This window comes from Gavia stellata, chromosome 21 (assembly GCF_030936135.1).
Source record: "Gavia stellata isolate bGavSte3 chromosome 21, bGavSte3.hap2, whole genome shotgun sequence".
Taxonomy (NCBI): Eukaryota; Metazoa; Chordata; class Aves; order Gaviiformes; family Gaviidae; genus Gavia; species Gavia stellata.
In genome coordinates, this window is record NC_082614.1 from 16,528,889 (window position 1) to 16,542,884 (window position 13,996).

The window sequence follows — 13,996 nt, forward strand, 5'->3', positions numbered from 1 at the left end:
AATTAGGTTATGAAATGTTTTAAGATTTTCTTCACTTTACAAATGGTTGCTTTTTCAATTAACTGTGCTTCCTCAGCCTCAGGATGATCTTTCTATTAGCAATACAAATGCTTTCTAATATTTTGTGAATACTAATTCACAAAATCAATTAAATGCAGACTTAACTCTGAAAACATATATTTTACCACAAAAAAACACTGTCTCCCAACTACCAACTGATTATAGGCTTTTCTGTGATCAAGAGTATCAAGCCCTGAAGGCCCAGCGGTCAGAACTGAAGGTAAGAGAGATAAAAGAAAAAAAGGTAGCAACTCAGTTTCCTCATCCCATTTTTCAAACGCTCCAAACAGAGGGGAAAAGAAAAAAAAGAAAAGATAAATATCCAAAAGTTCAAGCAAACCGCCCATTAGAGCGAGGCTGCAGCACCATCCCCAACACAACACTGCGCAGCAGAGAGCCAGCGCAGCCCTTCGGAGCACGCACACGTGGTGTTTGTGTTTAAACTCAAATAAACTGCACTTATTTTAATGTTAAAAAACCTATCAAAGCAGCACTTAAACGTAACCAGATTTCTGCTTACCAAACAAAAAAACGCTTCTTCAGACAAGTCTTAAAAACTAATAAAAATGTAGAGGGCGCGGTGTCATGCACTGCGTTTTTACGTTACAATACTGAACAGACACAAACAGATTTCCTAAAATTGAAAACAAACAGACATAAATTGCACAATGAAAGACTCCCAGCAGAAGTTAAGCATGCGGACGAGAAACAGCTCATTCTCAGGAGCTTCCCGTGACTGATACATCTGTGCATCTTGGGGAGTGAAACCGTAAGATGCGACAGAACAGTTACTGTCTAACAGGGCAAGACAAAACTTGGAAAAACTTTGTTTAAAAACGGCCAGCATGGATCGGACCCAATCCTATGGGAAAGGGATGCACTCCAGGTTTGAGTCGGGTGTCTCGGAAGGGCACACATGGCTGCCGAACACAAACACTTCTACGGTAACACTGGTACCGTTACAAAAAATAACTCAAGTACAAGGCAGAAGACTACTAGAAAAGCAGTAACCACAATATTTTTGCATCAGTATACAGACAAAAAGTGCAACACTAAGAGAGTACATTTCTGGATCATCAACTCTTACAACTTAACTACATCAACTAAAGGAAATGCAGTTCCTGCATACATGTGCCTTTGTCATTTGCCAGGAGATCAGCAGAATGTGAAGACCTAGAAGAGAGGGTGTTGGGGGGGAGACGAGAAGAAGGGGTGCTGGGGAGGGGAGCAGCAAAGCAGTATCATCTAAGATGTTCTCTTTGAAGTATTAAGGAAGTCAGCGTGTAAAAATTAATGGATTAGACCTCCAGCTGTTCAATTCTCAGCTTTAAATTTAAAAGGTATTTGACTTCAGAACATTGGCAGATAATCCATAAAATATATTTAAATTTGTAAAAAAAAAAATCTTCGCATTAAAAAAGGTCACTAATAATTTGTAATGTTTCAACTGCACCAACACGAAAGTGTTTTGCAAAGGAAAAGCAGCTAACTATAAAGAAGATCAGTATTTTTACATAAGCTAGTCATGTTACCACTATGTGCAAGCTGGGTCTACCCAGAGAACAGCAAAAATTCAGATTTAGATTTTAAAAGTTGAGAAATCTAACCAAGATCAGGAAAGTCAGCGTGGACCTTCAATTTCCTGGAAGATTCCACAGCTTCACCTGTTTCATTTCCGTAGGGCTCCTTGCCCCGTGCCCCCTACCCAAGAACTGATGCTGAGGAAGTGCGCAAGCAAGCCATGTTCTAAATATGCCTCTTTAAGGGAAGCTCCCTCTTTTAAAAATGCCCCTCAAGTAAATGAAACAAGAGTAATTCTGTATTTGAAAAAACACTGACACATCAGTCTTCAAAATCTCCTGCAAACTATAAGCGTGTATTTACAGGTGCAAACTTTGTTCTTTTCAAGGGCCTAGATTCTTCAGCGGAAAAACCCGAACAGTTAGACAGAAAGCCGGCTGCTGGCTGGAGCAGCGGCCGCGACGGACAGGCAGGTATCCGGCGCCTGACGCACGTTAGCCATGCTGTCTGCATACGAAGTGCTCCAGCCCGAAACACATTAAGACGATATATTTCACGCTAGTGACAAAACAGGGAAGGATGCCACTACCTGTAATCTGACTGGTCTCTTTTGATATTCTCAATGTGCTCGAGGAATTACGTAATTAAACTGTTTATGATATTTCAGTAAATTTAGCATTAAAGCAGTGTGTGTTAGGCCACCTGAAGATTCATTTTAGAGCTGGCTTCATGCTTTCTGTGGATACTCTACTCGTATTTAATAGAGACACACAAGAAACCACAGACTAAAAATGTACAGTAATTTGCCTAGTACTAAAATTTTATATGGCCACATAAAGACATTTTGCTGTACCAGAACCTCTCCCTGGTACAGAACATTGCAGAATCTTGGAGTCAGCTCTTACAAATAAAAGCAGCTATACACTTTTAGGTTAGACTTTTGTTTGATGCCTTATCCTTTGCTCTATACAACTAACAACAAACTGTATTTGTAGGTATTGCTGATGAGTAACATTTTTTGGCAAAAAATATTTGCAGTTTTATGGCAGAGCATTCCACTAGGTCATTGGTAAAAAACCCAGGTACTGCACGTTAAAAATTAAGAGCAGACATGGTGTAATACATCACAGAACAGAATAAATCTATGCTCTCATCTAAGCTCATATATAAATATTAAGTCTAATTCATTTCCTTTTACATCATATGTAAAGATCTGAAGCACATTCACACACCAATTTCAAGACGTATATCCCCCAAAGTCTGTCTCACGCACTTTCCCACACTAGGTGTGTACAAAACAATCCAGTTAAAACCAACCTCACAACTAAACGTGCCGTTATAGCAGACTTTGGTAAAAGAAAACATTGTGACACAAACCAAATTTGTGATCTGCATTAATTCAAATACAGCTAGACTGTCCACTAAAATGAGCAGAACAGGTAAATCTAATGACCAAAAATTAATAGATAGACAGACAGATGGATGGATGTAAAGGCAAATAGAGCAGCTGTGGTAGTTACTGAATGAATCCACACACTTTCTGCATTAAATATCTTAGTGCATTAAAGCAGCGATAGCAAATGCTATTGAAAACTCTGCCCCTTGCCTTCTCTAGTATTTGCCATAAAGGTCTGCAAACACACTGCTGCAGAAGGTTTATAAAACAAAGGAAAACATTTCTAAACAGGACCATTTTCTAGTAGATAGTATTAAAAATGATAGCCAGTCAAAGTAAACAATAAAGTATTACTGTCATTCACATGAAGCCAAGCCATGCAGGGGCAACCTCTCCATTTTTTTTTTAACGTGTCAGAAGAGTTTAAAAGATCGTATTAAACCCAAATCTAATGCACACTGAATTCTCTCCTACGATATGCAACGGGAGTATTCTTTCCTCATAAATCTGCATGCTAATCCAGATCGTTTATTAAAGATGTGTATTTCATATCTGTGGAGTATATCGCGTAACTTCTTGGCAAAGGTAATAGCATTTTTTCACTAATTGTTAAAATTCCTTGTGAAAGTTTAAACAGCCCCTTCAAGCACACAAAGCAGCATCAGGAATCACAGATCCATCGCTGCAAAGTGTGCTGAGCTTCGTCAGTGAACTCATTTCCAACAACCCTTACTACACCACAAACCCGTTCCAAATCACATACTGCTTTCAGTGATATTTAAGTGTTTGAAATACCTCACAAGACATCTGACAAACTCGGCCTCAGTAAACAAACCTAGTCCCTTGGTAAAGCCTCTGAAAGAATGTAGCAGTATTTAAAATAAGAGCACGCAGCGGAACATACTAGGAAGAGAAAGCAAACAAAGGCTCCTAGACGCATCTGGACCAAATTTGACCTTTGTTAACGTATTTGGTAGTAATTTACAAACGTTACATGCTGCTTCCTCAAGAGTTTTGGCCTGCTGGCTCATTCAAATGATAGGTTCGATGTTACGATGAAATATCAACAGGAACTCAAAGATGAAAACTAACTGTGCTGCACTGCACGTGCCCATCAGCTCGGACAGACGAGCCCAACGGCCACCGAGCAACTGAATACACTCTCATTTCTTCCAGTCAACACCTGCATGGTTCTAGGTTACGTATTGATGTCTTCACCTGACATCTGCAGTATGGGACCTTCAAAATTTCAATTAAAAACTGAAAACAAAAGCCCACCAGAACGTAATTACTGGGTTTCTAGAGAATACTAATCAACATTTTGCCGAAGGGGAAATTCTTCTGGTTCAGTCAAACCAGGCAAAGCAAAAACCCATTAAACTGGCCCTGGGTTTTTAAGTGAATTTGATCTGGTTATTCTTTGTTAGCTAGAGCTGCGGGGTTTGAAGCCAACACGACCTCTCTAGACTCAGTATTATTATATCTCACTCGCGGCTCTAGCTGCATGGCAGAAGAAAGCGTGAAATTCTAGAAAGCGTTTTGGGGGGAAAAAAACCCCAAACCATCAGCCACTTCACATAAAACATGTTAGTGCAAGAAACGATGTATCAGAGAAAACTCCTTACAGAAAATCGCATTTCAGCAAAGAGCGATGTCCAGCCAGCATTAATAACGTTAAATTCAGAAACAAAATGCGAAGACATGCACAGAACTCACTAAAGGCTATCACTAAATGATGTAGGTGTGTGCATGGTACACGGGCACCTACAGCACAGGTGTCTACCTTTAAAACTCACAGCTCACACAGATTGCTCGATATTAGCAAATCATTTTAATGCTATTACGAGAAAAAAGAGATGAGCTATAAGGAATCCGACCAGCCATTAAAACAACTCAAACAAGTTGTTTCCCCCTAATCCGGGCATTAACGGAGTATTTGAACAGTTCCCGATTCTGCTGCATTTCGGGGAGCCCGTCCGGTTCAAAGCTGCCCCTCCACAGCCAGCAGCGAAGCTGGAGCCTCCGCTCCCTGGCACTCGCTCCGCGCCGCGGGAGGAGAGCAGCGGGAAGCCAGTGCTCCGCCGAGGGGGAACGTGCCCACCGAGACCCGCTGTCCCTTCCTCCGCCCTGCCCGGAGCGCGCGGAGCAGCCAGTGCAGATTGCCGCCGTGCCACAATAGGAATAAATCACCAAACACTTTCCCTCCCATCACGGCAGGTGTAATTAAGAAGCCCACCAACAATGCCTATGTGTTGGTGAGGGAACTTGGGTCTAACGACTAATCTCACTCTTAATATTCCACATTACTACGAAATGGTGAACACTCCCTCAGCACAGTATTAAGCACATTTAGGAACTGCTTGAAATTTGGAGGAGTGCTGTCTGAAGCCTGCACATTCACCCTGCACGCGTACCCTGGGGAACTGCTGGAACAAATACCACGGATGCAAATCCCAGTCGACTAAACAGGTTTAAAATCTCCATCACTGGATAAATAAAACCTTCTCTTACACACAGTTTCAAACACTCGGGGGGATGGCAATGTAAAGTTAAATTATTTCTACCGACCGAGGAGAACAGCCTGTTTTGTCTCACCTATTGTGTCTTTAGCACTTCCAACAACGGTTGAAGTAAATTCTCCACTGGTCTATATGAATTTCCTCATCCGAAGAACCAGTCCATTCAAATCCTTCAAGTGACTAAAGTGTGAAACAAAATGAGTGCCTCTGCGCACTGTTGTAAAACTGGTTTGCTATTTTATGTTAAGCCTCCAAAATACTAAACCATATCCTTATATAGGAACACTGATTAAACGGTTTTCCTTCCAAGCGATGAACTGTTTTAACAGCAACATTGTGGTTATCGCGACCAGAAAGCAATTACTTATTTCACTAGATGTTACTAAGAATAGCGGTGATCAAAGTGAACGTAGGAGTGCTGTTAAAGATGTTAAAGAAAGCATCGCTCCGTATGACACATACACACAAAATATACAGAATTTTAAGCCAAATTACACTTTTAATAAATGTGCTGTTCAGGATTAAATCACTGCTCAGGATTTTTTTTTTTAAGGCATGAAATTAAGATCTGTGGAATTAGCTACTCTTTTAAAATCTGTTTCTAAACACAGCACGGTGTGTAGATCTGCATATCTGTGTGCGTGTGTGCGTGTGAGAGGGCACACATAACGGGGAGGGGGGGTGTTCTGAGAGAACGTATATATGTGTTCGAGTCTGCCAAGGTAGAAGTGACAGGAACTGTGATTTGTGCTAACTAGCTATTGATCCAGTCAGATCTAGATGTTGTGTACAAGAAACAATAAAAGAGAAGGGGCCAGGAAGGATGCTGTGTGCAACTCCATTTAAAAATGGAAAAGAAGGGCCCCAAACAAACCAATTTATGTCCTTGCCTGGGTGAAGCATGGAGAATGCTGATGGGCTTCCTAGAGTCTGCTGTGCATGCTAAACACCCCCGCTTGAAATGAGAGTCTCCTGCGCTGGGCATTAAACATGAACAAAGAGACAAACCGTGGGGGCTAGGATTCACGCTTCAGAAAGCCGAAGCTGGAAAGCCAACCAGAACTGGGGTAGGAAATTGCCCAGTTTTCAAATCAGCTCCCTTTTGATTTTCCCACCAGCTTTCTTAGCAAAATTACTAAATGCGGAGGACTGTAAAAACTCAGTCTGTACAACCAGATGTAACGAAAACAATTTCGAACTACCCCAGCAGTACCAAAACATCAACTTTCCTAGGCACGAATAATGAGTTTCTATCGCGTAAATTATGCACGTGTACTTATAGCACATAAAAAATTGCCTGCGTGCATTCATACAGCAGGCACATGCACATGCATCTATTGTAATATTCACACACACGGTCAGGTGGCTTGGAAAATATGGCTTTGATAAGATAAAGTAAAAGCCAATTGAATCTATAATCGTCTTTATCTTAAACAGCTTTTAAAATAGAGGGCTTTCCATTGAAATATTTTTTTCCTGAGCCTGGGGAATTATGATGCCCTGTGGACACAGGGAAGGATCAAAAATGACAACTAATGTAGAAATTAAACATCTGTCAACTAAGCAAGTTTTTTATACCAGCAGACCCAGAGCCTTATTTTAAATTGCCTTTCTATTAAAGAAAAAAAAAAAAACGTTGAGAGCCTTTCAGTTCGGCATCTCACTGCTAGTAGCTTTTCATGCAAGCAGGGAAATACCTGGAATCGGAGGGACAGCACCACGAACAAATGTGTCTTTTCATGGTTTAGGAAGATCTCTGTAACAGTTTGGGGGAAATGGCTGGAAGGCTCAGCTGACACGGGGCTCTGCGGGGAGCCCACTGCTCCGCACCCCATGCTAGGCGGGGCTCCGCGGGGACCCCCCTCCTCGGCACCCCACGCCTGCAGCCCCCCTCCACGGCACCCCAGGCCCAGGAGCGTGCCTGGCTGGGGCTCTGCCGGGAGACCCTCTGCTCAGCACCCCGGGGAGCCCTGCGCCAGCCCAGGCTGCCGCAGCCCTCAGCAGCTGCTCCCCAGGAGGCACGATGGGGACGGGGACTGGCAGCAGAGACTGCCGCAGGGCCGGCCGGCACCCAGGGCCGTCCGGGCAGCAGGCACTTCGTCCCCACAGTCCGCTGCCCCGACAGAGCCACCTGGCATCCCGCAGCCCCAGCCCGGTGCGGGAAGGCACCCGGCACCCACCACAGTCCCCCCCAAGGGTGGAGCGGGTCTGAGGCCAGCGTGCGTCCAGCACGCCAGGGCCAGAGCGCCACCACCTCCCCTTCCCTGAGCAGCCCACCATCCCCGCGTGGGCCAGCACCCGGGCGGGACAATCAATACCTTCTTTGCTGGGGTTTGTGGGCTTGGGCTTCTCCCAGGGCACCATGGGCTTGTCCTCCTCCTGCCCCTCCATCAGGGCCTTCTCGCCGGGCAGGTACCAGGTGGAGTTGTGCTCCGCCATCAGGGAGTCCAGGTCGATGGTGCTCATGGCGCCCTTAACGCCCTCCGAGCAGCAGCTGCCCAGGTCGCTGTCCCCGTTCTGCCCTGCGCACTCCCCCTTCTTGCTCTTCAGCCCCAAGGGCTGGTCTTCCGAGATGCTGAACTGCTGCCGCTGGAGCTGGATCTGCGCCTGCAGGATCTCCAAGGGGTGGATCTCGTCCTGGGCCGAGGTGCTCGTGGGGGTCCGCACCTGCTCCATGCTCGGCGTGCCAGGGTGGGCGCCCGCCGTGGTGCTGAGCCCGTAGCTGTCGGGGGTCGAGGTAGACGTACTGAGGAGGCCAAGGGCCAGGGGCTTCTGTCCATTGAGAAGTGCGTGCTCCCCGCGGGGCAGCTTGGGCGAGCCGCCCAGCAGCGGGCTGCGGGTGGGCTTGGAGGCGGCATTGTCGGAGCTGGAGGACACCTCGTCCTCATTGCCGTAGCTGGTGCTGACCTCGTCGGGAAAGTCCACGTGCGGGGAGCTGCCGTCCGACTTGGTCACGCTCTGGATGCCACTGTCCAGGGAGGACATCAGGTCAGGCTGCTCCCCCAGCAGCAGCTCGCCACCCTTGCCCCAGGAGGGTGAGGTCAGGGGCTTGTCGTGGGGGGTACCCCCACCGCGCTCCGCGCCCGCAGTCCCCGGCGGGCCCCCCGCCGCCGCCGGCACCGCCGGCTGCCCCGGGCTGACACCAGCCCCGCCGCCCTCCGCAGCCGAGAACTTCTCGAAGAAGGTGCCGGGGCTGACGTGCCCGCTGTCCCGTTTCCGGCGGCCCCGCCCCCGCCCGCTGCCCGCCTTCCCCTCACCGCTGGCCGCCGGCTCCAGCGCGTAGCCGGGCGAGAGGCTGCTCTCGGCGGGCAGCAGTGGGGCAGTGCCCGGCGCTTTGCCTGCGCCACCCCCACCCGCGGGCGGCCCTGCTGGGAAGTAGTCTGGGGCGGCGGGTGGCGGTGGGTCGGGCTCGGCCTGGCTGAGCTTGCGCTTCGCCTCAGCCGGGCTCTTCTTGTTGAAGGTGACGTTGAGGTTGGGGGCGCCCAGGCTGGCGATCATGTTCTGGCAAGCGGTGGAGAGGGCGGCCAGGCAGCTCTGCCCAAAGACGTTGTCCTTGCTGGCCGGCTTGCTGAAGGAGCCCAGTGAGAGGGCGCCCAGCTTGCTGGCGGCAGGCCGTGGCGGCGGTGGCGGGGGGAACTCAGGCGGGGGTGGTGGGTAGGCACCTGGCGAGGCGCTGAGGGTGGGTGCGGCCCCGTGGGCTGCCGGCTGCCGTGCCGCTGCTGCGAAGGGGAAGCCGGGCTGGGTGGCAAAGTCGGCGGGGCCGCGGCGCTCCGCGGGGGCGCTGGGCAGTGCCACGCCGCCGCCCGGCGACTGCAGCTGCGAGAGGCCGCCCATGGCAGGCGCGAAGGGCGGGTGGACGCCGGGCGAGGGCAGGGCCTGCGCCGGCCCGTCGCCCGCCATCCGCAGCGGCTCCTGCAGCCCCAGCCCGCCGGTGCCCGGCCGGAAGAGCACGGCGGCGCCGCCCGTCTGCAGGCCCAGCTCGTGGGGGGCCGCCTCGGCCGGCAGCCCTGGTGCCGCCATGCGCCGCGGCAGCAGCTCCCCAGGCGGCGGCGGCCCCGCAAACCAGGCACTGTCAGGGGCCAGGTGTGGCGCCGGCGGGTCGAAGCTGCGGCCGCCACTGCTGGCCTCCCGCTCAAAGGCGGGTGGGGGCAGGCCGCCGGGCGGGCCCACCTCACCGTGATGCCCCAGTTGCTGCAGACTGGGCGGCCGCAGGCGCTGCTGGCTGCGCGAGGCCATCTGCTTCATCACCAGGGCCGCGTTCTGGCGCTGCGCCAGCGCCGGGTGCTCGGGGCCACCATGCGGCAGCGGCCCCCCAAAGGCCTCAGGTGCCGGTGGGGTGAACTCGCCCGGCAGGCCGGGGTAGGCCGTCGGGGAGAGGTGGCTCTCCATGGCGGGCCCATGCATGCCACTGCCCCAGGAGGCGCAGCGCTCGACGCCGGGGTTGCCGGGGAAGTCGAACCGCGGCCTCTTGGCGACGCTCACGTAGGGGGCATCGAAGTGCTGCAGTCTTTGATTTGGTGGCTGTTGCGGAGGAGGGTGCTGCATATTAAACACAGGGTCGGTGTAGGGATGCATATTCCTGTTCTCCAGTCTGTGAATAGGGTATTCAAACTGTGCATGCTGGTTCTGCATTATGGGCCCATTGTCCTGCAGGTTGGGGTTGGGAGCGTTGGCTTCTGTTTGCTGTTGCCTAGGGATGGCTGGCGGGCAGGAGTTCTGTCTGGCCAGCAAGCCCGGCGGCTGCTGCGGCGGCTGCTGCTGCTGCATCAGCGGGTGCCTGGCGCTGGCCCCCGGCTCCAGGCTGGCGGACATCTTCCGCGCTCCCCCGAAGCGCTCGAAGAAGACGCCGTGCTGCTGCGGTGGGTGCGCCTTGGCCACGGCCATGCCCGGCGCCCGGGGCAGGGCAGGCGCCCCCGCGAAGCTGCTGCCCGCCGGCACCTGCCGCCCGCCGCCGTAGTGTGGCAGCTGCCCCTCGGGCTCCGACGGGGAGAAGACGGGCAGCTCGAAGTGGCCGGCGGGGCCGTCGCCGGGATAATTGTATTCCAGCGAGTCCACGCTGCCCTGCGCGGGGAGCCGCCGCTGCTCCAGGCCGTGGGGCTCGGAGGAGCCGGCCGCTGGCATCCCGTGGAAGGAGGCGGCGCGGTTGGGGGACTGGTCGAGGGGCAGGCAGGGCGCCGGCACGGCGTGGCCGGAGGCGCCGGCGCTGTGGTGCTGGAAGTCGGGCAGGTTCCCGGGGCGCTGCTGCCCGAAGCCCTCGCCGCCCTGGCTCTCAGCCATGTGCTCGTAGCCGTCGGCGAACGCCGTCTGCCCGCCCAGCGCGCCGCTGTAGCCCAGGAGACGGCCGCCGTGCACGCAGGAGGCGCCGGGGTCGGGCCCGAAGTTGCCGCCGAAGTGCGGGGGGTGCTGGTGGGGGTGGTGGGCGCCGCCGTGGCCGCCGTGCGGCTGCTGCCCGCCGAAGAAGCCGTGCACCGGCGGCTGCATTCCGCCGCCGTGCAGCTCGGCGGGGCCGCGGCCCGGGAAGCCGTAGGCGTCCCCGGCCAGGCTCATGTTCATGCCCAGGAGGGGCGGCTCGCCCAGCGCGCCCAGGGCCGGGTCCACCGCCGCCGCCGCCGGGCCGCCGCCGGGGAAGGCCGGCGCCTTGAAGTGCGCGCTCATGCTCAGTCCGGGCTGGCCGAAACCCCGCTCCGCCTGCCCGCCGCTCCGGCTGCTGCTCTGCGGCTCGAACTGCTCCAGCCCGAACATCCTGCGCGGCTCCTCAGAAGGGCATGGCCGCTCCGCGCCGCTCCGCCGTCCCGCTCCCCGCCGCGCCGGCCGCCGCTCGGCCGCCCCGCTCACATCCTGCCGCGCCGCCGCGCCGCTGGCACCGGCCGCCCGCCCGCGCTCACCCCGGCGGCTCGCCGCTCGCTGCCGCCCGGCGCCGGCCGCGCTGCGCTGCCCGAGAGCCGACGGGGCGGCGCGCCGCCGCTCATAGGCTCCGGCGCCCGGGAGCTGCGCGCCGCATCGCCGGCCCGCCGTGCGCGGCTCGCAGGGCTCCGGCGGCGGCGGGGCCGGGGCGGGCGGCGGGGCCGGCGCTGCGTGCGGGCGCTGGGAGGGCTGCGCCGCGCTCCCCTGCGCGCTCCCTCGCTCTCACCCGGCGCTGGCGGAGCAGCAACAAGTTTTGCATTTCAGCGATGAATTTCAGCCATCGGGGCTGCGCCAATGAGCGCCGCGCGGCCCGGGGCGGGGCTCGCCGTTAAGGTGGCTCCGCCGCGCCGCCCCGCCCCGGCGCGGCTCGGCTCGGCTCGGCGCGGCTCGGCGCTGCCCGGCTCCGCTCCGCTCGGCGCTGCTCGCTGCCGCCCGGCCCGGCCCGGCCCGCTCCCCGTGGCCGCGGCGCACGGAGCGCCGGCGGCCGGGGAGCCGCACCGAGCCCCGCGCTGCCGGCGGCGGGGTCCCGGAGCGGGCGGGGCGGAGGGCACCGGGGCTGGAACCCACCGGCGGCACCTGAGGCCCGCGCCGCCCGCCGGGCACGGCCAGCCCCGCGCTGCCAGCCACCCCGTCCTGCCCGCCCGGGCGAAACCCGCCCGATAGCCCCGGGCTGGGATGGCTCCCGGCTCGCAGCCGCGGGACGGCTCCCGGCGGCCCCGCTGTCCCGACGGACCCGGCAGCGCCCGCGAGCCCCCAGCCGCTCGCCGAGCGGCGCGCCCCGTCGGGGCCGCCCGGGCCAGCAGCTGGAGCCGCGCCAGGGAGCCGGGCGGCCCGGCGCCCCGCTTGCGCCCGGGCGTTATAGCGGGAGCGGGGATGTCAGAGCCCGGGCTCCCCGGAGGGGAAAACATCCATCAGGTCCGGGGGGTTAAAAGCAGCCGGCAGGATAAGGCGCTTCAGGTGTTCACGGCTCGCACATGTCGATGGTTTAAAAAAATGAAAATTACTCCCACCAAAAAAATGAGATCTATAAATAAGCGGCCGAGAAGTATTTGTATATGGCAGGAGAGTTTTAAAGGGATTTTTTTCTGCAGGATCAGGATGCTGCGCTGTGATTAAATATTGATTTTGTGTAATTAGTTTTCATGTGAACTATCCTCCTTGCTGATGGCTTGGAGATTTCAGAACTAGAGAAGAAATGGAATTGGACGTGGAAATTATTACTTAGCAAAGTGACAAGGGGGGGCGCAGGGCCCGGGGTGCGGGGCTGGCACCAGGGCAGAAAATGAAGCACGCGCGGCCCGGCAGCGGCACAAAGGGATAAGGGAAAGCCTCGTTCGCAACGGGAGCGGCGGCCACGGGGGCAGGGAGGGAGCCGCCGCCCCCTGCGCCCGTGTCCCCGCAGCGCGGCAGCGCTCCGGACTGACGGCTGCCCGCCCGACCGCGGCCCGGCCCCGCACCCCGCCGAGGCCCCGCGGCGGGGACGGCCCCGAGCCGCCGCGCTCCCTCTGCGCCTGCGTGCGCGCCGTCGGAGCCGGCTCTTCCGAACGGGCACAGCGCCCCCTGGCGTCCGCCCCGGCGGCGCGGCCCGGCCCGGCCCGGCCCGGCTCAGCGCGGCCCGGCCTGGCTGGGCCGCACCCCCGCGCCGCGCAGGCAGGCGGCCGGGCCGCCGCGACGGCGGGCAGCCGGGCCTGGCGGGGCGGGCCGAGGGCCGCGCTCAGCCCCCGCCGCGGAAGGACGGGGCCGCGTCCCGGGGGGCGGCGGGCTCCGCGGCGGCGCCGGGACCGGCTGCCCGGTGCTGTCCCGGGGCGCCGGCGCCGGCCGTCCGGCGCCGCGGCTCCCCTCCGCCGTGACCCTCTCCGGTCCGCCCTGCCGCCTTCAGGCGGCCTCGGGCGGGCAGCCCACCGCCCCGGCGTTCGGCCCCCGGCCCGCGCTTCGCCGGGGGCGGCTCTGGGGGAGCCTGGGCTGCCGGGTCAGCCCTGCCCCGCCGAACCGCCCCGCCTTGCCGCCAGGCAGCTGGGCCCGGCGGACAGGAGCTCTCGGAGCCGGGCCTCGGGACAGCCCCCTCGGGGCCCCCTTCCCGCTCCTTGTGCTGCCTCAGTGGGCGCAGGACGGCTCCGGGCCCGGGGCGAGCGCCTGTCCCTCGGGGTGCAGGCATCGGGGCAGGACCTGATTAACGCCACCCCTATGCTGGGTCCTGCGTTGGCATCGGGGCTCGGCCCCGCTCACTCCAGAGCTAGCGGGAGAGGGAAATCGTGATGGATCGCTTGCCCACGGCCTGTCCCAGCTCCACCAGAACAGCTCTCTCCACGCTCTGTCACGGGAGCCAGACCCCATCCTGGCAGAGAAACTAGTTCCTAAAGCACACAAGCCCCCTTGATGCACTATGCTCTGGGAAACGTGCCTGGCGCGTACTCGCAGTGCCTCCGCCTCACTCTGCTCAAGCTGGGGTCGGGCGAGGGGCCACTCGCTGCGCAGAAAGCACAGAAAGCGTGGTTGTGCCCGCGCTGGCCCCGGCGTGCGGGCTGCGTGGGCAGCAGGGCGGGTGCGGGCTGGGCACAAAGCTCACGATAGATGTAACATGGTTTCCTGACGGCAG

At 56.8% G+C, this 13,996-nt stretch overlaps 1 protein-coding gene across 1 annotated transcript in view; it reads right to left on the reverse strand.

Moving 5' to 3' along the window:
* The window catches only part of MN1 (MN1 proto-oncogene, transcriptional regulator), a 35,792-nt gene extending 24,554 nt beyond the window's left edge, over window positions 1–11,238 (reverse strand). The window contains exon 1 of the mRNA XM_059827860.1: window positions 7,815–11,238. Coding sequence (XP_059683843.1) covers window positions 7,815–11,238 — 3,424 coding nt within the window. The remainder of the gene's footprint in view (window positions 1–7,814) is intronic.
* Between the last annotated feature and the right edge of the window lie 2,758 nt (window positions 11,239–13,996).